This window comes from Solea solea, chromosome 3 (assembly GCF_958295425.1).
Source record: "Solea solea chromosome 3, fSolSol10.1, whole genome shotgun sequence".
Lineage (NCBI taxonomy): Eukaryota > Metazoa > Chordata > Actinopteri > Pleuronectiformes > Soleidae > Solea > Solea solea.
In genome coordinates, this window is record NC_081136.1 from 3,768,038 (window position 1) to 3,791,338 (window position 23,301).

At 42.4% G+C, this 23,301-nt stretch overlaps 2 protein-coding genes across 7 annotated transcripts in view; one reads left to right on the plus strand and one right to left on the minus strand.

The window, feature by feature from the left end:
• The first annotated feature begins 4,017 nt into the window (after positions 1-4,017).
• LOC131457015 (uncharacterized) lies at positions 4,018-7,114 on the plus strand. The gene is made up of 4 exons (XM_058625763.1): positions 4,018-5,827; positions 5,970-6,054; positions 6,516-6,568; positions 6,695-7,114. The coding sequence occupies exons 1-3, from the start codon at positions 4,055-4,057 to the stop codon at positions 6,545-6,547; spliced, it is 1,890 nt and encodes a 629-aa protein (XP_058481746.1). The 5' UTR covers positions 4,018-4,054; the 3' UTR covers positions 6,548-6,568; positions 6,695-7,114.
• A 1,881-nt stretch (positions 7,115-8,995) lies between these two features.
• ppp1r12a (protein phosphatase 1, regulatory subunit 12A) overlaps positions 8,996-23,301 on the minus strand; it is a 55,305-nt gene continuing 40,999 nt past the window's right edge. For 2 of the 6 annotated variants that reach the window (XM_058624374.1, XM_058624370.1), the window contains 11 exons: positions 22,514-22,604; positions 22,019-22,201; positions 21,668-21,842; positions 20,942-21,063; positions 20,749-20,814; positions 19,655-19,671; positions 19,454-19,568; positions 19,266-19,370; positions 17,810-17,857; positions 16,253-16,303; positions 8,996-10,946 (listed from right to left, as the gene is read on the minus strand). In XM_058624374.1, the coding sequence (XP_058480357.1) occupies positions 10,860-10,946; positions 16,253-16,303; positions 17,810-17,857; positions 19,266-19,370; positions 19,454-19,568; positions 19,655-19,671; positions 20,749-20,814; positions 20,942-21,063; positions 21,668-21,842; positions 22,019-22,201; positions 22,514-22,604 (1,060 nt within the window). In that variant the 3' untranslated portion in view covers positions 8,996-10,859. Of the gene's footprint in view, positions 10,947-14,501; positions 14,770-16,252; positions 16,304-17,615; positions 17,650-17,809; positions 17,858-19,265; positions 19,371-19,453; positions 19,569-19,654; positions 19,672-20,748; positions 20,815-20,941; positions 21,064-21,667; positions 21,843-22,018; positions 22,202-22,513; positions 22,605-23,301 lie in introns of those variants that run through there. The other 4 variants (XM_058624373.1, XM_058624369.1, XM_058624371.1 and 1 more) reach the window with 3 other exon arrangements.

Here is a 23,301-nt window from a genome sequence, read left to right on the forward strand (position 1 = left end):
TCATACCACAGGACAACCAAACACGGAAGCAACCACAGTGGTCACTTCAGTCACAGATACGGGAGGAGGCTCTCGTCACATCCCTCAGACAGAATCTCATACCACAGGACCACCAAACACGGAAGCAACCACAGTGGTTGCCTCAGACACAGACTTGGGAGGAGGTTCTCGTCACATCCCTCAGACAGAATCTCAGACCACAGGACAACCAAACACGGAAGCAACCACAGTGGTCACTTCAGTCACAGATATGGGAGGAGGCTCTCGTCACATCCCTCAGACAGAATCTCAGACCACAGGACCACCAAACATGGAAGCAACCACAGTGGTTACCTCAGTCACAGACTTGGGAGGAGGTTCTCGTCACATCCTTCAAACAGAATCTCAGACCACCAGACCACCAAACATGGAAGCAACCACAGTGGTTGCCTCAGTCACAGACATGGGACGAGCCTCTCGTCACATCCTTCAGACAGAATCTCAGACCACAGAACCACCAAACACGGACACAACCCCAGCGGTTGCTTCAGTCACAGACATGGGAGGAGGTTCTCGTCACATCCCTCAGACAGATTCTCAGACCACAGGACCACCAAACACGGAAGCAACCACAGTGGTCACTTCAGTCACAGATACGGGAGGAGGCTCTCGTCACATCCCTCAGACAGAATCTCATACCACAGGACAACCAAACACGGAAGCAACCACAGTGGTCACTTCAGTCACAGATACGGGAGGAGGCTCTCGTCACATCCCTCAGAAAGAATCTCATACCACAGGACCACCAAACATGGAAGCAACCACAGTGGTTGCCTCAGACACAGACTTGGGAGGAGGTTCTCGTCACATCCCTCAGACAGAATCTCAGACCACAGGACAACCAAACACGGAAGCAACCACAGTGGTCACTTCAGTCACAGATATGGGAGGAGGCTCTCGTCACATCCCTCAGACAGAATCTCAGACCACAGGACCACCAAACATGGAAGCAACCACAGTGGTAGCCTCAGTCACAGACATGGGAGGAGGTTCTCGTCACATCCTTCAAACAGAATCTCAGACCACAGGACCACCAAACATGGAAGCAACCACAGTGGTCGCCTCAGTCACAGACATGGGAGGAGGTTCTCGTCACATCCCTCAGACAGAATCTCAGACCACAGGACCACCAAACATGGAAGCAACCACTGCGGTCGCCTCAGTCAAAGACATGGAAGGAGGTTCTCGTCACATCCCTCAGACAGAATCTCAGACCACAGCACCACCAAACATGGAAGCAACCACAATGGTTGCCTCAGTCACAGACATGGGAGGAGGTTCTCGTCACATCCCTCAGAGAGAATCTCAGACCACAGGACCACCAAACATGGAAGCAACCACAGTGGTCGCCTCAGTCACAGACATGGGAGGAGGTTCTCGTCACATCCCTCAGACAGAATCTCAGACCGCAGGACCACCAAACATGGAAGCAACCACAGTGGTCGCTTCAGTCACAGACATGGGAGGAGGTTCTCGTCACATCCTTCAGACAGATTCTCAGACCACAGGACCACCAAACACGGAAGCAACCACAGTGGTCACTTCAGTCACAGATATGGGAGGAGGCTCTCGTCACATCCCTCAGACAGAATCTCAGACCACAGGACCACCAAACATGGAAGCAACCACAGTGGTTACCTCAGTCACAGACTTGGGAGGAGGTTCTCGTCACATCCTTCAAACAGAATCTCAGACCACAGGACCACCAAACATGGAAGCAACCACAGTGGTTGCCTCAGTCACAGACATGGGACGAGCCTCTCGTCACATCCTTCAGACAGAATCTCAGACCACAGAACCACCAAACACGGACACAACCCCAGCGGTTGCTTCAGTCACAGACATGGGAGGAGGTTCTCGTCACATCCCTCAGACAGATTCTCAGACCACAGGACCACCAAACACGGAAGCAACCACAGTGGTCACTTCAGTCACAGATACGGGAGGAGGCTCTCGTCACATCCCTCAGACAGAATCTCATACCACAGGACAACCAAACACGGAAGCAACCACAGTGGTCACTTCAGTCACAGATACGGGAGGAGGCTCTCGTCACATCCTTCAAACAGAATCTCAGACCACAGGACCACCAAACATGGAAGCAACCACAGTGGTCGCCTCAGTCACAGACATGGGAGGAGGTTCTCGTCACATCCCTCAGACAGAATCTCAGACCACAGGACCACCAAACATGGAAGCAACCACAGTGGTCGCCTCAGTCACAGACATGGGAGGAGGTTCTCGTCACATCCCTCAGACAGAATCTCAGACCACAGGACCACCAAACATGGAAGCAACCACTGCGGTCGCCTCAGTCAAAGACATGGAAGGAGGTTCTCGTCACATCCCTCAGACAGAATCTCAGACCACAGCACCACCAAACATGGAAGCAACCACAATGGTTGCCTCAGTCACAGACATGGGAGGAGGTTCTCGTCACATCCCTCAGAGAGAATCTCAGACCACAGGACCACCAAACATGGAAGCAACCACAGTGGTCGCCTCAGTCACAGACATGGGAGGAGGTTCTCGTCACATCCCTCAGACAGAATCTCAGACCACAGGACCACCAAACAAGGAAGCAACCACAGTGGTCGCTTCAGTCACAGACATGGGAGGAGGTTCCCGTCACATCGCTCAGACAGAATCTCAGACCACAGGACCACCAAACATGGAAGCAACCACAGTGGTAGCCTCAGTCACAGACATGGGAGGAGGTTCTCGTCACATCCTTCAAACAGAATCTCAGACCACAGGACCACCAAACATGGAAGCAACCACAGTGGTCGCCTCAGTCACAGACATGGGAGGAGGTTCTCGTCACATCCCTCAGACAGAATCTCAGACCACAGGACCACCAAACATGGAAGCAACCACTGCGGTCGCCTCAGTCAAAGACATGGAAGGAGGTTCTCGTCACATCCCTCAGACAGAATCTCAGACCACAGCACCACCAAACATGGAAGCAACCACAATGGTTGCCTCAGTCACAGACATGGGAGGAGGTTCTCGTCACATCCCTCAGAGAGAATCTCAGACCACAGGACCACCAAACATGGAAGCAACCACAGTGGTCGCCTCAGTCACAGACATGGGAGGAGGTTCTCGTCACATCCCTCAGACAGAATCTCAGACCGCAGGACCACCAAACATGGAAGCAACCACAGTGGTCGCTTCAGTCACAGACATGGGAGGAGGTTCTCGTCACATCCTTCAGACAGATTCTCAGACCACAGGACCACCAAACACGGAAGCAACCACAGTGGTCACTTCAGTCACAGATATGGGAGGAGGCTCTCGTCACATCCCTCAGACAGAATCTCAGACCACAGGACCACCAAACATGGAAGCAACCACAGTGGTTACCTCAGTCACAGACTTGGGAGGAGGTTCTCGTCACATCCTTCAAACAGAATCTCAGACCACAGGACCACCAAACATGGAAGCAACCACAGTGGTTGCCTCAGTCACAGACATGGGACGAGCCTCTCGTCACATCCTTCAGACAGAATCTCAGACCACAGAACCACCAAACACGGACACAACCCCAGCGGTTGCTTCAGTCACAGACATGGGAGGAGGTTCTCGTCACATCCCTCAGACAGATTCTCAGACCACAGGACCACCAAACACGGAAGCAACCACAGTGGTCACTTCAGTCACAGATACGGGAGGAGGCTCTCGTCACATCCCTCAGACAGAATCTCATACCACAGGACAACCAAACACGGAAGCAACCACAGTGGTCACTTCAGTCACAGATACGGGAGGAGGCTCTCGTCACATCCTTCAAACAGAATCTCAGACCACAGGACCACCAAACATGGAAGCAACCACAGTGGTCGCCTCAGTCACAGACATGGGAGGAGGTTCTCGTCACATCCCTCAGACAGAATCTCAGACCACAGGACCACCAAACATGGAAGCAACCACAGTGGTCGCCTCAGTCACAGACATGGGAGGAGGTTCTCGTCACATCCCTCAGACAGAATCTCAGACCACAGGACCACCAAACATGGAAGCAACCACTGCGGTCGCCTCAGTCAAAGACATGGAAGGAGGTTCTCGTCACATCCCTCAGACAGAATCTCAGACCACAGCACCACCAAACATGGAAGCAACCACAATGGTTGCCTCAGTCACAGACATGGGAGGAGGTTCTCGTCACATCCCTCAGAGAGAATCTCAGACCACAGGACCACCAAACATGGAAGCAACCACAGTGGTCGCCTCAGTCACAGACATGGGAGGAGGTTCTCGTCACATCCCTCAGACAGAATCTCAGACCACAGGACCACCAAACAAGGAAGCAACCACAGTGGTCGCTTCAGTCACAGACATGGGAGGAGGTTCCCGTCACATCGCTCAGACAGAATCTCAGACCACAGGACCACCAAACATGGAAGCAACCACAGTGGTTGCCTCAGTCACAGACATGGGAGGAGTCTCTCGTCTCATCCCTCAGACAGAATCTCAGACCACAGGACAACCAAACATGGAAGCAACCACAGTGGTCACTTCAGTCACAGATATGGGAGGAGGTTCTCGTCACATCCTTCAAACAGAATCTCAGACCACAGGACCACCAAACATGGAAGCAACCACAGTGGTCGCCTCAGTCACAGATATGGGAGGAGGCTCTCGTCACATCCCTCAGACAGAATCTCAGACCACAGGACAACCAAACACGGAAGCAACCACAGTGGTCACTTCAGTCACAGATATGGGAGGAGGCTCTCGTCACATCCCTCAGACAGAATCTCAGACCACAGGACCACCAAACATGGAAGCAACCACAGTGGTAGCCTCAGTCACAGACATGGGAGGAGGTTCTCGTCAAATCCCTCGGACAGAATCTCAGACCACAGGACCATCAAACATTGAAGCAACCACAGTGGTCGCCTCAGTCACAAGATCAGGAGAATTAGGTCACGTCCCCCAGCCTGGACGTACCACATCATTGACGTACTATGCAGCTCGAGGTGAAAATGTCACCCTTGAATGTCATTTCACTGTTCCTCCTGAGGATTTGGATCAGTTGACGATTGAATGGCTCTTTAGGCCGGGATCGGGACAAATTGTCCCAATCTCATTTTTTGGAGATACAAAATATCACAAAAATGGCACCCAGGACAGGGTTCGTTTTTCCTCTCCAAATCCCCAGGATGGTGACGCTTCATTGACGTTAGATGACCTTGAGCTTACAGACACAGGCACTTACCAATGTACGATCAAAGCAATGACTCAAATCCAAAGCAAGAAATTTGTGCTGAAGGTTATGGAGAAGCTACCTACACCAGTATGTGGACTCTACAGTGATGTCGAAGAGGGCAAAGAACTGATTTTGACATGCAGGATCTCTCCAGACATCCTACCCCGAAGGTTCAGATGGGAAAGAATGACTGGAAATAGAAGGCTTCCTCAACCTGCATTTTTCTATGGACTTCAAGGTGACCTGTATATTAAAGAAGTAAAGACAACTGACTTTGGAACCTACCGCTGCACTACTCAGAACCCTGTAAGTGAAGAGAAATACTGTGAAGTAATTCTGACAACAGCAGTTCTTACTCCCATCGCTGTCAGAGAAAGAGGACTAGAACCACACGTCATCACCCTGCCAGCACCAAACAGTGCAACATCTGTAGTGATAGCAGTAGCAGTGGTTACTTCAGCCATGGTCATCATTGTCATCATCATCACAGTCGTCATCTTTGAATACTGCAAAAGGAAACCTCATTGTGAAGTGACAGACGAACGTCCTTCGCGTCAAGAGAAGTGCATTGCAGATGTGAGTAAGATATTGTGGTAAAGTACTGTTTTATTTAAATCATAATTTCACATGTCAAGGTTGAACAGTGCAAACATCTTTAACACACGCCTCTTTCCCTCCCTCCCCCTGGCGGCAATTTTTTTTAAATTTCTCAATGAAGGCCGCGCCAAAGGGTGACCCTGAATACATCAGTCTATACAAGATGGGCCGAAAAAAGACAATAACCTGTGAAGGAGACAACCAAGGTAAGAACTACAACAAGAACATTTAGAACTGAACTAGGACTGCGTGCAGTCATGAAAGGGCCCCTTGCATGGGGGGGGGGGTGCATTTCCCTGGCTGACTTCCTGTTGAGTTGAGGCCATGGTCCCAATTCACTTTTTTGTTCTTCTGAGGCTGTGACAAGTTCCCACCAAGTTTGGTGAAATTTGGTGCAACTTAATCTTGGCTTGGTCCATCCACGTTTCGCCTTAGGTGGCGCGACAATTTGTACTCGACACATCTAAGGGAAAATGTTGTCGATGGTCACTTCAGCATACATTGACCGATCGCCTCGAAACTTCATACGTGACACAGTAGACCGACCTGCAACACGTATACGTTAATATTATCCTGTGACTTTGCGGTCATTTTTGAGGGAGTTTTATATTTCATTTATTACAAAATAAATAAATGTATACATGCAAATTTCTCTTATTTCTTTTAGGAATTGTAATTTCTGAAGAGTGGTATGTCTAGTGTTTATCAGATCATATAAAGGTGAGTGTTCATTTTTATTTTTATTTCAGAATATGATGTTGATAAGCTCTCTATATACTTTGTTATACAAGTCATTTTTCTTTTCTTTTTTTTTTAAATTAAACCTCCTCCTTCCTTTCTTTCCAGGTCGCAGCGGTTGCTTTGGAAACTCTGGTGATGTTTTATTACAAATATCATAATTGTGTTTTTCAGTCACATTTGTTAGGATTAGGGTTGTGAAAGTGATCTAGATCTTCAGTTCACCTTTGTAGAAAGAGGAGTTTATTTAAAGCAGAATTTTCTAGTCTCAGTGTTTTCTGTAACAATAATGGAACAATACTTAAGAATCAACATAACAACAGTACGTAGTGTAATGTTAGCATGTGGAGTAATGAACATGGTTCACTAGTATAATGTCATGTCATAAAGATGGCTTAGATGCAGAAGGGTCATTCAAAATCACTAATTGTTCATTTGTTCATTTTTATTTGCTGTTTTCTTTGTAAATAAATGTATTGATTCAATAGCAGAAGTGAATATTTGGGCCAAAGTGAAAATAAAACAATTTAATCTTGAGAATAAACTTGCAATGTTAAAAAAGTCATAAAAAAGTATTACAAGAATAAAATTGTAATATTGACATTATTCTCCTAATATTCTGACTTTATTTCCGAAAGATTACAACTTTATTCTCCTAACATCACCAAATTATTCTCGAAAGATTACGACTTTATTCTCCTAATTTTCCGACCTTATTCTCGAAAGATTGCGACTTTATTTTACTCTCCTAACATTACGACATTATTCTCAAAAGGTTACGACTTTATTCTCCTAATATTCCCACTTTATTTCCGAAAGATTACAACTTTATTCTCCTAACATCACAAAATTATTCTCGGAAGATTACAACTTTATTCTCCTAACATTGCGACTTTATTCTCGAAAGATTACAACTTTATTTTACTCTCCTAACATTACGACATTATTCTCAAAAGGTTACGACTTTATTCTCCTAATATTCCCACTTTATTTCCGAAAGATTACAACTTTATTCTCCTAACATCACAAAATTATTCTCGAAAGATTACGACTTTATTCTCCTAATTTTCCGACCTTATTCTCAAAAGATTGCGACTTTATTTTACTCTCCTAACATTACATTATTCTCAAAAGGTTACGACTTTATTCTCCTAATATTCCCACTTTATTTCCGAAAGATTACAACTTTATGCTCCTAACATCACAAAATTATTCTCGGAAGATTACAACTTTATTCTCCTAACATTGCGACTTTATTCTCGAAAGATTACGACTTTATTTTACTCTCCTAACATTACATTATCCTCAAAAGATTACGACTTTATTCTCCTAATATTTGAACGCTGGTGGATTAAATTACACTCACGGAGTTCCACTTAAATGTCTAAAACACTTTATATTTTGCGTCAGCAGTTTTTCCCCAGAGTAAATTTGTCTTTGTTTCATTGACAAACTCGATGCCTTCATTTGTCAGAGTTTGTCACAGAGAGGAAAAGAGAAAGATAAAGAAAGAGAGGAGAGGAGAGGAAAGAAGAGGAGAACCCATCGACCGCTGAGGGTTTTAGTTCATCCACTGTGTCTAAGTCTCAGCAGAGTTTTGGGTTTTTCCGATCGAGCAGAGATGGAGATGAAGCTGCAGTGGAAATAAAACGAGTGTGAGAGGACGAGTGTAATCGTCTGTGCAGCTGCCGAGGTCTAATTCCTTCTGTACGGATGATTTCCAGCTCAGAAGAGCACGGCGTGTCATCCAGTGGTGGAGCCGCTGTCACACCACCAACCAGACAACTATTTCTTTTTTTTTTTTTTTAATTCTCTAAAGATCTTTGCCGGGGCCCCTGGGGTGGCGCAGTGTTTAGCACTCTTGCCTTTGCAGCAACAAGACCAGGGTTTGAGACCCGGTCGGAACGAGGGTCTTTGAGCATGGTGTACAAAAACAAGTCAAAACTTAAATGACGCAAAGTCATTTTTAGCAGTTCAAGAAAAAGGGTGAAATACATTTTCTTAGGAGAATCTTTTTTATTTTTATAAAAGAAAAAGATAGATAGAACAGAAAGAAAAATAATAGAAAGAAAAGGAAGAGCAGAAAGAAGAGGAAAAATTGAACAGAAAAAAGAATAGAAAGAGGAAGAAGAACTGTGTCAATGGGATCTGTGTGAGAATCTGAAAAGCGGTGCACCATCTGCTGGTGAGATGAGGAACTGCAACTACAACTGAAGCTCAGCAGCAGAAAACAAAGAATCAAAGACATTAAATCGAGTACAATATTATTACACAGGAAACAATGTGGGACACAGATATTTATATCAATAATTGTTATTGTTGCCTCCACACACAACTGGCCTATATATAATATAGAAACTTAAAAAAAGAAAACTTGAGAACAAAGAGAAGGAAAGAGAGGAGACTGTGGAACTTTACAATGTACAAGTTTATTTTTAATGAACTCTTCAGTGGTTGGTAGTCACAGCACAGCTTTTGCATGTTTGAAGCCACACACACCTATTTTACAAGATGATGGGGAAAAAAAAAACCCTCCAAAAAAAATAATAATTAGAATAATAACAATAATAATAATAAAGGAAGAAAAGGTGTTTCTTTAAATCCACCTGCAGTGACTTTTTCTTCTTCTTCCCTCGTTTTCTTTGAACTTAAAAAATCTCCTTAAAAAGGCCACTGAAATGCAGAAAACGTGTCGTTCTTTTTATTATTTGTGTTGTTGCTTAAACCTGACATCACGAAAGCCCTCACACGGCATTGACAGTGCATGTAGACATTATTTATACATATATATGTATGTGTATATATACATATATATATACATACACACATATATATATGTTTATATGTATATAAAAACAAAAACAAAAATGTTAGATACCTAAGATATAGATATTCTCTGTTTGGTTTTTTCTTTTTCTTTTTTTCACCGCGGCTATAATACGACAGCTTTTTTAAAAAAAAAGAAAGAAAAGAAAGAAAAAGTCAAATTTTAAACAGCACTCGTCCGAGAATACAATGAAAAAGTGAAATGTAGTGAAGCGACGATTCTTTCTCATGACGTATATGTAAAGATTTAGATTTTTTTAAACCTGCACTGTGTCCACAGCGACTTAAAAAGAAAAAATTAAAACCGTTTCTGTTGTCACGTGTGTCCTCTGGAATTCATATATATTTAATTTTTTTGAATAAGTAACAGACGTTAACGCATGCCACGTGTGTGTGTGTGTGTGTGTGTGAACGTGCGTGTGTGCGCGCTGCTCTCAAAACAAGTACGTACAGGTATATACAGCGTCACTCAGTACCTGCTAAAACAACAAAAAACATCCAAATAAACAACAAAAAACGGTGAGGAAAAATTACAGGAGTATAAACCGACTACACTACAAACAAAAGAGGAGGAGGAGGAAGAGAGGGAGGAGCAGTGGAAGAGGGAGGAGCGTGACTCGTCGTTAAAGCGTTAAAAATAAAAAACAATAATTATTATAATAATAACGATAAATGCGTATTGCACAAACAGTGAAAGCTTAAATTCCACCAGAAAAATTCAGATTTTTCTTTTCTTTTTTTTGTTTTCCCTCTTGGAGGAAGAAACGCGACAGGGAGTAAAAAAAAAAAAAAAAAAGTGTGTGTTTGGGAGGACAAAGAGAAAGAGGCGGGGCAAACAAAAAGAAGGAGGCGTGGCACGGCACACAACACGGGGAAGAAGGGGGAGGAGACTGTGGCACAATTATTTTTTTTTAAATAAACAAAAATCAGGTGTTGGATTATAATCTGTAATCTTCAGAGAGAAAGAGAGAGAGAGAGGAAGGAGAAGAGGAGGAGATGGATGTGAGTGTTTGTCCTTTTTTATTTATTCATCTCTTCTTCCTCATTATTTACATCTAAGGCTTCATTGGTTAAATAGTTTCCAGGCGTTTTTTTTTGTCGCCGCCCACAACGCTGTCACATGCTGCTCACACACGCACACACACACACACACTGTCACACACACTTTCTTTTCTTTTTCTTTTCTTTCGCTCTGTAAACTCGAGTGGTTCTTTCAAGATGAACGGATGAAGATGAAGAGAAAGAAGAAGAGAGAGAGAGAGAGAGAGGGAGGGAGGGAGGGGCGTCTTTGTCTCTGATGTCTGCTGCAATTAATAATCTAAATGTGCAATTCCATTAGTCACTGCCATGGGGGAGGAGAGAGGGAGAGAAAAGGGGGGAGGTGCAGAAGATGGAGCGGCAGGTGGTGGAGGAGGAGGAGTAAAGAGTGAGGGTGGGCGGGGCTTTACTACTTGGAAAGCTTGCTAATGACTCGGATGAGTGCGCCGTTCTCGTCCTTTAGTCTCTGGTTGTCCGATTTCAAGTCCGGCAGCATCTGAGAGAGAAACGAGAGGAGGAGGAGAAGAAGAGAGGGTGAGATGAGTGTCCACAGATAAACGTGTTGTTTAAAAAAAATAAATAAATAAATAAATAAAAAAGAAAAATCTGGTTAATTGCAGCCTGTGGAAGCGATGAAGAGCCTCGCTCTCGCTGCAGACGCTGCTGCGTTCTGTCGTGTTTTTGTTTTTCACAGATGAGACGGTTTACGTATTTTTCACACACGTGAGGTTCACGCTAAAAACATAAGAGAAAAGATCCGTTGATGACGATGTTATCTGGTGGGTCTGAGAACGCGAGAAAAGTCCAGGTCGTTAACTCTTTAAACGACGAGACAACATGCTAGCACATTCTGCAATTTCGCAACGGTTCGTGCCATCGGTAAAACACCATTTACATAAAATAAAAAACTAGCAAACCTGCTCCAACAACTAATTAAAACTTTATAACTTTATACTAATGAAAAATACATGCTTTTTTTGCTCCATTTTTGGTCGCCACCACCAATATTTCTCTTTTCATCAGCATCTCACTGCTCCACTTCGTGACTCAGCTGGTTTTCCACTCACTATGACATCACTGCGTGGGATAAAACAACACGTCGTCTAGCTTAAGTGGCATAATTGTGTGTTTATTTCTTTGTTTCTTCACAGAAAAGGCTTCAGACGGTTCCTCCACCCATTGTGCATCAGTCCACCGACTCCCAGAGACACTGAGCCCTGTTATTTTACGACATTTTAGAGGAAGCAGAGTTTCCTTCGTCGTCTTAGAGTAAACATGTCTTTTCCTGCAGTTGTAGCCTCCAATTTATACTTTTCAATGTCTTCAGATTCAGAGTAAACACTAAAAACTGCAGCGACACGTGTCCGCTTTATGTCGTTTAAACGTCAACATCATCATCAACGCGTCTTTTCTCTTGAGCGTCACAGGTGAAGACGCCACCATTAAAAAACAAACACGACAGAATGCGCACGCACACACACACACACACACGCGTGCCACATACTCGTACGTAGTCACACAGCAACTCTCGTCTTTTCTTTTATCTTCTTTCTTTCTTTGCTTAATCAATCAATAAATAAATAAATAGGAAGTCGCTTGTTTTTCCCGGGTGATAAAAGAGTAAAAGTAAAAGCGCTCACACACCACAGGCCAAAGTTCAGAGGAGATTAAAAAAAAAAGAAGAAGAATGAAGCCATGCAGCTCTTTTCATCACCGTATCAATATCTGGACTGATTTGTCTGTACTTACTTAAATAAATCTTGTTTTAAAAGCAGCTTTGTGTAAGAAATGTATCATAATAAGTCGTAGTGTTACGCGAAGATTTTACATAGATTTTAAAACATTAAAACAAAGAAATTGTGTGTTTGTCAGTGTTTATTTTTGAGGACAAATAAATGAACGTGAGGACTTAAAAGTGTAAAAAAGAAAAAAATAAGTGATCTATTCTGGTCAGGAAGTGTAAAAAAAAAGTTCAATATTTCACAGAATTTCAAAATAAAAGCGTACGTATTGATATACTTTCAATGATTTTTCCTACATTAAAGTTGATAATTGTGTGGTTTTTCCAGTGAGCAGGTGTCGGGGGGGAGACTCTTAAATCATAATAATCATGAACGTTGAATTATGCGTGAACGTGTCATTAAAGCTCGTCTTAATTTGTGCTCCGACTGAGAACTCACAGTAGCAGGTGCTGACGTTACAGGTCGCTGCAGCTGCTCATTATTATTTATTATGCGTTTCCAGTGTCATATCTTATTGATTTTTTTCCTTATAATCTGTATAACTCAGACCCTTTAATGCTGTTTTTAGTCCGTGTGCCTAATTACTTTGTGTTATTGGTTAAAATAACAGCAGTTTTACATTATTTTACATAAGATATGCCGATTTCCCTGCTAAAACATAAACACCTTATCACTTTAAGAGACAGCAATACATCCTTTAAGACCACAATAATAGTTTTCTTCTGAATGTTGCCTGTGAAAATGTGATTATACTGTATATACTCATTAAAATATGATCGTTTAACAACAATTTTAAACTGAATTTAACATATTTGTTGATTAAATAGCTTATATTTAGCTAATACAGAGGAAAATATCCTTCAAATCTGTCTACTAAATAATGCATGCATGGGATTTGGTGCTATTTATTTAACTTAAATAACAATTTCTGTTTATTTGACAGTGTCAAGTGCGAGTTTGTTGGAGGAAAGTGCACTTTCATTCAAATTTCATGTTCACAGTTATTTGAGGAAAAACAGTTTTGGTCTTTGAAAGATTTGGGCCAAACATTTGACGCTAAACTAAAACAAGACAACAAATAAATGCAACTTCATGCAAAGAAGCCAGAACAAGCCAAACAGAAGAAGTCAGCTCCCTCTGAAGGAAACATCACAACTAGAAACCGCAAAAAAAAAGAAAAGAGGACACTTTCCTTTACTGTACGTGTTTGTTTGTGTGGATTATTCACACGTGGGGCCAATTTCAGTTGTAACTGTAACTCACCTTACGCTCAATACTTCAGGCTCCATCCATACTACTACGCTTTCAGATAAATACAGTCTGTGTAATCGAGGTAAACTGTGTCTGTTGTTTATTTCGTCTCAAAAAGGACTGATGAGAAGACGCCAATGAAACTGAAAGTCTCAAGAGTCGAGTCACGGTGGAGAGTAAACCATCAGTAAGTGAATGTGAGCAACGGTGTCAACATTCCGTAAAAATCTGTGTGAGATTAAAACACAACCCTGTCGTGTTTGGAAATTAAAACACTATTTCGGGACTTTTACTGTGTTTTCACGCCAAAAACCTTGCAGGCAACGTTATTTCCAGGGGCGAGCAAAGTTCTGCTAGAAGCAAAGAGGAGGAGCCATTTTCTCTTTATCTTTTGAGGAAGGTAGATATGTCGTAGATAGAAGTAGACCCATATAAAATTGTCGATGGCCAATGCTGATATTTAGAAGTCAGGGCAGCCGATAGACGACAATTCAAGACGATTTATCATCTGATTTTCTTTAATTCCTCCACCTAATAAAATGTACACTAAGTTTCTAATAATGCCGATTATTTAAAAAAAAATATAGCATACATTGGTTTATTCAGATGGGCTGATTAATCTGGCTACCGCTAGTCCTAGAGCTCTAGATGACCAACTTTAACTCTGTCCTCCCATTTTTTGAAGTAAAATCTTAAGTTTCCATGGTTGCAACCTTCAGCGTCACCAACTGGACTCAAACGTGCGCGAGGAGTCGCCGCGCACAGTTCGTAGACGTGGAACGTGGACTTTGTACGTGATTTGGTAACGCAACAGATTTTAGCCACATTTTTTGTGAAAGCAGTAAAACATAAATGGTAAGGTAAGAACATAGTAGTATGGATGCAGCTTCAGTCTCAAGTGGTGGATGTTGTGCTTGTAAAAAAAAAAAAGGAGAGTGTCCTGCTGTAGAAAAACCAAAAAACCAAAAACAACAACACACTCCCCAATCTGAAAACCAAAAGCTCTGGGGAGGCAGAGGGAGTGGAAAAAGTGGCATTTGGGCGGCTGAACACCTGCCTGTCTATGGGTGCGGGGCAGAGCGCTAATGGAGCATGAGAAGAATGTGGATGGGGAGGAAAAAAGGTGGAGGAGGAGGAAGAGGGAGAAGAAGGAGGAGGAGGAGGTGGTGGAGGAGAGACGGACGTGGCTTAGAGGTCGACGCTGGGCAGCTGGCTGCAGGCGGACTGCGAGAGCTTTGCCACCACGCGGGCCAGAGCCCGGTTCTCAGCCTGCAGCCGCTCCTTAACCTGCCGCAGGGCCTGAACCTGCTTTACCTGGGGGAGGTTCTGCAGGGAGGGAGGGAGGGAGGGAGGGGTGAGGGGTGAGGGGGTGAGGACCACAACACAGGAGAACAAGGAGACACCGGAGGAGGAACGATGGAAACAGAAGAGAGTGAAGGAATGGCAAAATTAAAGAGGATTAATGGAGGACAGGACAATTTAAATGAAGAAGAGGAGAAGAGGAGGGGGCCAAGAAGAAGGAACAAAAGGGAGGACAGAAGGAAAATTGTTAGAAAAATGGGAGAAAAGGAATGATTAATCGTTTTTTTTGTGGGAACAGACGAGATCGGCCCCTAAAAACAAACACAACTTTTGTTATCACAGCGATGGAGGAACACTTTGTTTTTCCCCCTCTCCTCCTCCTCCTCAAAAAGCAGTTCTTCTCCAGAAAAAGGAACGTTTAATTGTCCGAGAGTTTCGGACGCTGTGTCAACACAGATTACAACAGCTGACCTCAGCTGTGGCCTCAGCAGATTAACAGACGCACAAGAAAACACGGCACAAGTTCTTGTTTTTTGTGGGTTAACAAAAATGTTGTTCTTTTTAAGGGAATAATCCTATTTAGCCTTTATTCTATTTTGGTCAGTCAGTCTGGTTTGATTTAAGCTGGTTTTTTTTTGACGTTTTGCAGCCATGGATTTAAGTTTTTAACGTCTCCAGATGAAATCATCTTTCAATAAGCAAAGAATTTAGTGTATCACTCATCAAAAAGACACAGAAAAACACACTGCGATGACATTTTTAACGGGAGAAAAGACCGATTATGGTATAAATGGTTGTTTTCTTTGTGCCGTGATTGCTGTAAAATCTGTTTCTGTAATTAAGAGCTGCTGTTTTGTTTCAAAATTTACAGTTTTATGAGAAAACGGCAACAAAGTAGGGTGTTACTTTTGTACTTCTGTCAAAAAACCTGACTCGGAGTTGTTCGTTTCTAACCAATGCTGTTCCAGAACACAATCCTGCACACAACGCTTACATTTTTTTTATCAAAAACTCATGATTTAAAGTCGTCGTGTGTCATCTGGGATGTAAAAACGTAACATTTTCTCACAGGTGAGGTCAAATTTAGCCAGTTTTTGTGCAGCCACGGGACCACGTGCAGTTTTTTTGGTGCTGTGCAACGCGAGATGATTAACAAAATAAAAGCACAGCAAGTAGATTCAGGGTCGTCTCGATTTGTCATTTTGTAATAATGTCATGATATTTTCCATTTCTACCAGTTGTTTTCTTCTTTCTTGCACTGACTTTTGCTTTAAATTTCTCTTTATGCTTCCAGTTCTGTGTAAATTTTCTAAAAAGATTTAGTTTAGATTTAGTCTCGTTCTCAAGAACGTGAATGACCCATAATTTTCTATAAAAAGGAGACACTTGTGGGTTTAATTTAAGCTCCTGTAGTCGCGGCTAACTCCAAATCACCGCCTCCAAACAAGCTGTGACAACAGTAAGTGTGCGTCAAACCCTACTGTACACGGAGAGAAGAGAAAATTACCTTAAGTTCCTCCTCCATCTCAGAGATCTTCCTTTCTAGAGCTCTTCTTTCCTGCAAGGCGAAGGAAAACAGGGTCAGACTCTCAACTCGCACCTCACTCAGCGGGCGAGGAAACGGAAAAGAACACACACACAGAACTTAAAAGTTCACACTGCAGTAAAATGAAGAGGTGTGTGAGTGAGGTGGTGAGGGTGCAGCGATAGCTCACACTTTGCACGATCTGTGAAAGGCGTCTGCAAGCAACAGCCAGATGAGAATCAGTGATGGATGATGATTTTTAAGATGTTTAAAAGTGGAAAAAAAATGTGTATGTAGACATTTAAAGGATGTGTTGAATGAGTTTATGAAATTATTTGACAGAATGTCTTTTTTTAGCATTAAAAAAACGACATTCTCATATTGTGAGGACACAAACATGAAGGTGAATGATGATGATGATGATGTCGTTGGCTGCACAGACGCCAGCATGATTAACAAACGAGTGACTTCAAATAAAAAAAAATAAAAGAAAGCATGACAACACACACACACACACGTGCGCATGTTCTTCAAATGTGGACAAATTTACCAAAACATTTCCTGCACAAAGAAAAAGGTCCAGTGTGAAACATGTTAGGTGGGTTTATAGGAAACTGAATAGAATGCCTATAAATGTGTTTGAGTGAATAATCGCTTAAAAATTAAAAAAAGAAATAGGGTTTTGTAGCCTTAAAATAAGCCGTTTATATGTACTTATTTGAATAGCAGCCAGAAAGTTAGATATTCAAACTGTTCAATATTCATGTTAATAGATTTAACTCATTAAATTACTTTATCTTAAAAAAAAAAAAATAAAAAAAAATAAAGAAGTGGAAAGTCTGGAACTTAAAAATATAAAGATATAAATGACTTCCAACATTTGTGGTTTAATTGGCCATTGGCAGCCATTTTTATTGTTGATTAAGTTTCTTTAAATATGAACAAATCTGTGTTTTAAACTTAAAAAAAAAGCAGAATTAGCATGGAAGAGAGGATTGAGAAATACTGGTGTAGAGAGGAGGGGAGCTATTGTTATCTGCAGTCTCACCATTAGATGTCACTAACTCTTACACACTGGACCTTTAAAGATTGACATACTTTCACAAGCACACACGGGAAAACAACAGTGGTGACCACACGCTGCCTCTGAGGTTCAAATAAAATGAAATAAAAAACAGGTGATAGAGAAGGTGGCGGTGTTCTGGGTGGCGAGGAGGGAGGACGTCTCTGCCCTCTGACCTCTGACCCCCTGAGCCTCGCAGGCCACAAGGGCACGTGTGAGACGACAGGCAGCAGCAGAGAGAAGACTTATACAAAAAAAACTGATACAGGGGAGAATTCATACCGCCACCCAGATGATAATGGGGCCTGCTTGTCACCTTCAGACATAAACCCATCGGCAGTGTTACCGTCACGTTAAAAGCAGGTCAATTTCATTTATTTCTATTTATTTTCTTAAGCTTTAAAAAAAAAACACAGGTTAATATAATTTATGAGTAAAGTTTAAGACAAAATACAGCCGGGATCAGTCGTTCTTACCCTTTTCTCCATCTCGAGCTGTGATCGGTCGGCGTAGCGTTCCTGCCTCTGCAACCACAACAACATACACAGTGAATAATAAATCTGGATTATGTTATTATTACGATTGATTATAATAAGAATCGCAAACAAGATTATTCAGAGAACACAGCACAACACACCAGAGTAGAACATAAACTACAAATATATTAAACAAATAAACCATTCTAATGTTTTTTTCCCCAGGCTTTAGACCCATTTAAAGCTGCTCATTTTAAGAAGATAGCAGCTAGTTGCTTAGAAGCTAGCTGCTTTTAAAGGAGCTGATTATTATAAGAAGCTAAAAAGCTTGCTGCTAGTTTTAAGAAGATAGCAGCTCGTTGCTTAGAAGCTAGCTGCTTTAAAAAGGAGCTGATAATTATTATAAGAAGCTAAAAAGCCTGCTGCTAGTTTTAAGAAGATAGCAGCTTGTTACTTAGAAGCTAGCTGCTTTAAAAAGGAGCTGATAATCATTATAAGAAGCTAAAAAGCCTGCTGCTAGTTTTAAGAAGATAGCAGCTCGTTGCGAAGCTAGCTGCTTTTAAAGGAGCTGATAATTATTATAAGAAGCTAAAAAAGCCTGCTGCTAGTTTTAAGAAGATAGCAGCTCGTTGCTTAGAAGCTAGCTGCTTTAAAAAGGAGCTGATAATTATTATAAGAAGCTAAAAAAGCCTGCTGCTAGTTTTAAGAAGATAGCAGCTCGTTGCTTAGAAGCTAGCTGCTATAAAAGGAGCTAATAATTATTATAAGAAGCTGAAAAGCTAGCTGCTAGTTTTAAGAAGATAAACAGCTTGTTGCTTAGAAGCGAGCTGTTTCTAAGCGACTAGCTTACAGTTGCTTTTATGATAATTATTATAAGGAGCTAAAAAGCTAGCTGCTAGTTTTAAGACGAAGATAGCAGCTAGTTGCACAGCTATGCTAGCAGTGATAGTTTCTAAGAAGCTTAAAAAAAACAAACCTAACCTCTATTTCAGGTCTAAGCATGACATGTATTAATATTTGAGGTGTGTATTTGACTGAGATGATAATCAGAAACAATTATGAGATACCAGGTTATTTGCTGCACTTTTTAAGAAAACACATGCATATACGTATAATATGTTATACGTACATTTACTTGACAAAAAGACAGTAATTGAGAGGAAGCAGCATTTCTGTTGGATAATAGTTTATGGAGAAGGTGTGGTAGGTATAGTTTGTTCCACACTTTCTTTCTGCCATTTCCTTTGTCGTCATCTCTAATGTGTGTACTTGCATACTTGGGGTAGAAAAAAATGACATGACTTATTTCTAAATGTGTCCATACAGTACGATGATGATCTGATTGTAACATTGTAACATGCCTTCTTGACCCAGGAATCACCCTGAACAGCCAGAATGAACACCGGCAGCTGTTTTCTGTATATAATCTGCTATTTCGATGATTTTCGTCTCGTACCTGTGTGGCCTTCTCTAGTTGTAGCTTCAAGTCTGCCAGCTCCAGGTCCGTGTCGCGTAACTGGGCCTTCAACTTCTCGTTCTCGGCTAAGATCTGCTCATAGAGCTGAAGACACGGGCGAGTCAACAGGTGCGTCGAAAAACAAATCCACCGCGATGAGCGCTATATGGGGGTTAATTAATTTATACCTTTTTATAGTCTGTGGTGTCGTCTCTGTCCAGTCGGCTCGAGTATGGCCTTCGACTCTCGTAGCTACGGCTGAAAAGAGTGTCGTTGCGGTCCATGGACGAAGTGCTCTCATTCCTGAAAGGGTGAAGACACTTTAGAGGCACAAAAGTGACGTCTGATAAGAAAGGATGTGATGTAAGGAGAGGGGGGAGGAAACATACCTGGACAATCTGTCACTCTGTAGGGAAACAAAAATAAAGGGAGAATTAGCATAAGAAGACTTTGTCTCATAAGGACAGTGTGGACCGAACGTCTCGTTCTTAAAACAGACCACCATATCTGATGTGAGACGCCGCGCGGGCCTTGAGGCACGGCGGCGTCTCACATCAGATATGGAGGTCGTGTCGGAGGGTCGAGCTTCCAGCTATTTTGAAAGTGCAGCAGTCTGCTTCCCGAGGCTTATCGAGCGGCACCACAACATATCTGACTCAAACTCTCCAGAGAGCCTGGGAGAATTTACACAAGCAGATCGTAGCCAGCGAAAACTACACTCCACATGTGTTTGTTGTCTAATCTGCTGTCAAAGGGAATTTATCCAAGCACCTTTTAAAGCTGCCGTAGGCAAGATCTCTAAGAAACTAGCTACGTGCTGAATACATGTGGGTTTTTAATGAAGCTTATTGTCTTGAATGTCTTTCTTTTGAAATGGGACTTTTCGAAATATTGCAATTTGAAAATTGCAGTAAACCATAATCGCGATTTAATTGAAAGTTCGATTAATTGTTCAGCATTTAAATACCGGGAGGAGTCAAATGCTTTTCTCATGAGCATTTGAGACAAACTACTACTAAACTAAACTAAACCATGGGCACAAACTCTAAGTTATTCCAGTTAAAATCCCCCCCTTTACACGTCTCTCATCTACAAAATTCAGTCCATGCCGTCCCAGTGAACCCTGTGACCCAGACTTCCTCAACCCTCACATGTTTTCAAAGCACAACGACGTACGGCGGAGTCGACTGGTGGTTTGCAAGGTCTCCGCGGCAACCAGACAATGACCGGAAGACGGAAGACATAAAAAATTCAAAGGCCGCAAGCGGTGAGGAGGAAAAAAGATAAGAGTGAGGGAGGTGTGGTGGTGAATTAACGGCTGTGCGGGACAGAGCAGTAAATATCAAAAAACTTGGTGGACATGACTGGCCTTGACTTGATGAGGGACGTCACGGGGAATCAAACGGAAATCGTAGAGGGTGTGAGAGTGTGTGTGTGTGTGTGTGTGTGTGTGTGTGTGTGTGTGTGTGTGTGTGTGTGTTACCTGTGGCTCTCTATTGGTGCTGCTCTCCTCAGAGTCCGACTGCTGCTCAGGGTCATTTTCATCACCCTGGATTTAAACAAAAAAACACAAAACAAGGAGCGTCTCAGCTGAGGAGTAAACAAGGGTTATTAAAGTGATTATGAATATTTAAAACTATCACTGTGTGTGTGTGTGTGCGCGAGAGTCCTCTTACATCCTGGGTCCAGAAGGAAACCCCGGTGGAGCGTCGCTTCTCGCGGGGCCGCCTGCGATCCCGTATGGAGCGAGGCTGAGACTTGTCCTCTCCCTCCTTCTCCTCCTCCTTCTTGTCTGCTTCTGAGCATCGAGGGAAATTAAGTTAAAAAAAAAAAACAAAAAACAGTAAATCGCAACACCAAAGAATGAGTTACACACACCTAAAAAAAAAAACTTTCAAACTCATTGATTTTTTTTTGCCTGAAAAATAGGTGCAAAAACTGTATAATACATATATTATATTATTAATTCAATATAAATTATATTTTTCACAATTTTTTTTACAATGTTATTTTCTACTTCTATTCTTATTTTTCTCAAGAAATTTCAGGTTGTTTTGTAAAAAAACACTTAATTTAATGTAAAACAAAGGGAAACATTTGGCGTTCTTATTGTTTATAGGTTATCATCATATATGTGGCCCCTGGTCTTAAAATGAGTTTGAATAAATGATATTGGATTTAATTTTCAATGATAATTTGTAATTTGCTTTAATTATATTTGTATAAAAGGTGACTTAAGCAACTATAATTAGAGGTACTGCATGTGGCAACTCCTCTCTTTGTGTTGGAAAAATCTATGTAGCATTCTGTTAGCATCAAAACTCAGTGTGGGCTACTGTACAAACAAAATACTCTGGTAATTAAATGTAACCTTTGCTCACAGAAACTTCTCTTTACTTTACCTTTTTCGGTGTCTCTGGAGGAGCGGCTATAGGAGGAGGTGATCCCCGACAGGCTGTTGGGCCTGTGGAGGGAACTGGAGCTGGAGGACAGAGTGGAACTGGAGTAGGACGGGGTGGAGGCAGTGCTGGCTGGGGAAATGGCGGAGGTGGAGGAGGACGATAAGGACCGGTAACGCTGGAAGAGAGAGGAAGAGAGAGAGAGAGAAACGACAGGTAAGAGCGATGATGGAGGCAAATATTTCGAGGTGTGAATTATGGCACTTTCGATTTTTATTCGGGATTCTGAATATCTGAGGTCATGGGGCTCTGGAAATCGGATTGGGGGAGAGAGGGAGAAAGAGAGAAAAGAACCTCTTCAAAGCTGCGGTACTTTGACCGGTAGTCGTCCTCCTTGGTCTCTGTCTCCTTCTTCTCCTCCTGCTGCTTCTCTTTGTCCTGCTTCTCTCGCTCCTCCTTCTCCTCCTCGCGGGTCTTGATGGGGCGACTCCGCCCGATCGTTTTCTCGGCCTCCTGCAGGTCGGTCAGAGTCACGCCCTGGAAGAGAGAGGAGAGAGAGAATATTTAGCCTTGTGATGTGGAGACCGTTGCTGGGTATGAGTTTTATGATTCATAACGTCACAACAGCCGAATCACCGTCGGCTTGTAAAACGAGCAGCTATTTGTAATAACGGAGACGCTAAGTGCTGCCAGTGTACACAAAGAGCACAGGCTCGAAACAACATTATAACAAACGTTTACTACGCGGTCTCACGTCTCTATAAAAGCACAAGCAGCTGTGGCTGCCGATGACAAGACACCGGCTCTGTCGACTCTGTGTAAAAGACTTTTGACATTTAAAAGACGAACCTGAGTGGACCTCCTCGACTGTCGGGCCTGTCTGGAGCGAGCTTTCCTCTGGGACTCGGACTCCTCGTCTCGCACTGGCGTCAGGTATGACCTGACGTAAAACACACAGAAAAAAATCAAGGTTTAATACTAAAGAACACTGTTTTCTTTAATAAATACTGTTAAAAGGCCTGGTAAATAAACAGTGTTAGTGCTCATTATTGACGTTTTCTCAGCTTTTTTTCCCCCTCCTCTTTCACCTCCCGCATCTTTCCCTACAAGTCGACACTTTGTCGCTCATCTTGTTGCTAAATCCGTCCTCTTTCACTCAGTGTGATTTCTGTTGCCGTCAGACATGCGTTGTTTTGACAGCGCCACCTCAAGTGCGCTGATGTCGAGCCTTTCTTCTTCGCACATTAATGCAGAGTGTGATTTAAACTGTGTTTTTTTTCCTCGTTATTTTTCAGGGTAGGTTAACAAAAACACACACATCTACTCTACAAAGCCTATTTTACAGGTTATATGCATCGTTTTAAGAGGTGTGGGACATTAGGTAAGTACAACACACACATTCTGCAAGAAAAAGCACATTTAATGGGTAGGTTTTATTACAATTGTGGTTTTTAAGGTGGCACTGGTTAGCCTAATTTTCCTGCAGTAAAGAGAATGTGCTTGAAGCTGAATATGTCTGCATTAAATAAACTATTATTACACTGTACCCGTTGTAACTCAACTGTGATTTTATACATGTTTGTTCTTTGGTATAATTAAGGCTCTAGACTTGATTCCGTCATGTTCCATATTACCCA

Excerpts from the sequence above, each read along its gene's own strand:
- LOC131457015 (XM_058625763.1), top strand. The coding sequence starts at position 4,055 with ATGGAAGCAACCACTGCGGTCGCCTCAGTCAAAGACATGGAAGGAGGT. Across the intron at positions 5,828-5,969 it reads AAGAGAAGTGCATTGCAGAT|GCCGCGCCAAAGGGTGACCC; the intron begins GTGAGTAAGATA and ends TTCTCAATGAAG. Across the intron at positions 6,055-6,515 it reads CTGTGAAGGAGACAACCAAG|GAATTGTAATTTCTGAAGAG; the intron begins GTAAGAACTACA and ends TATTTCTTTTAG.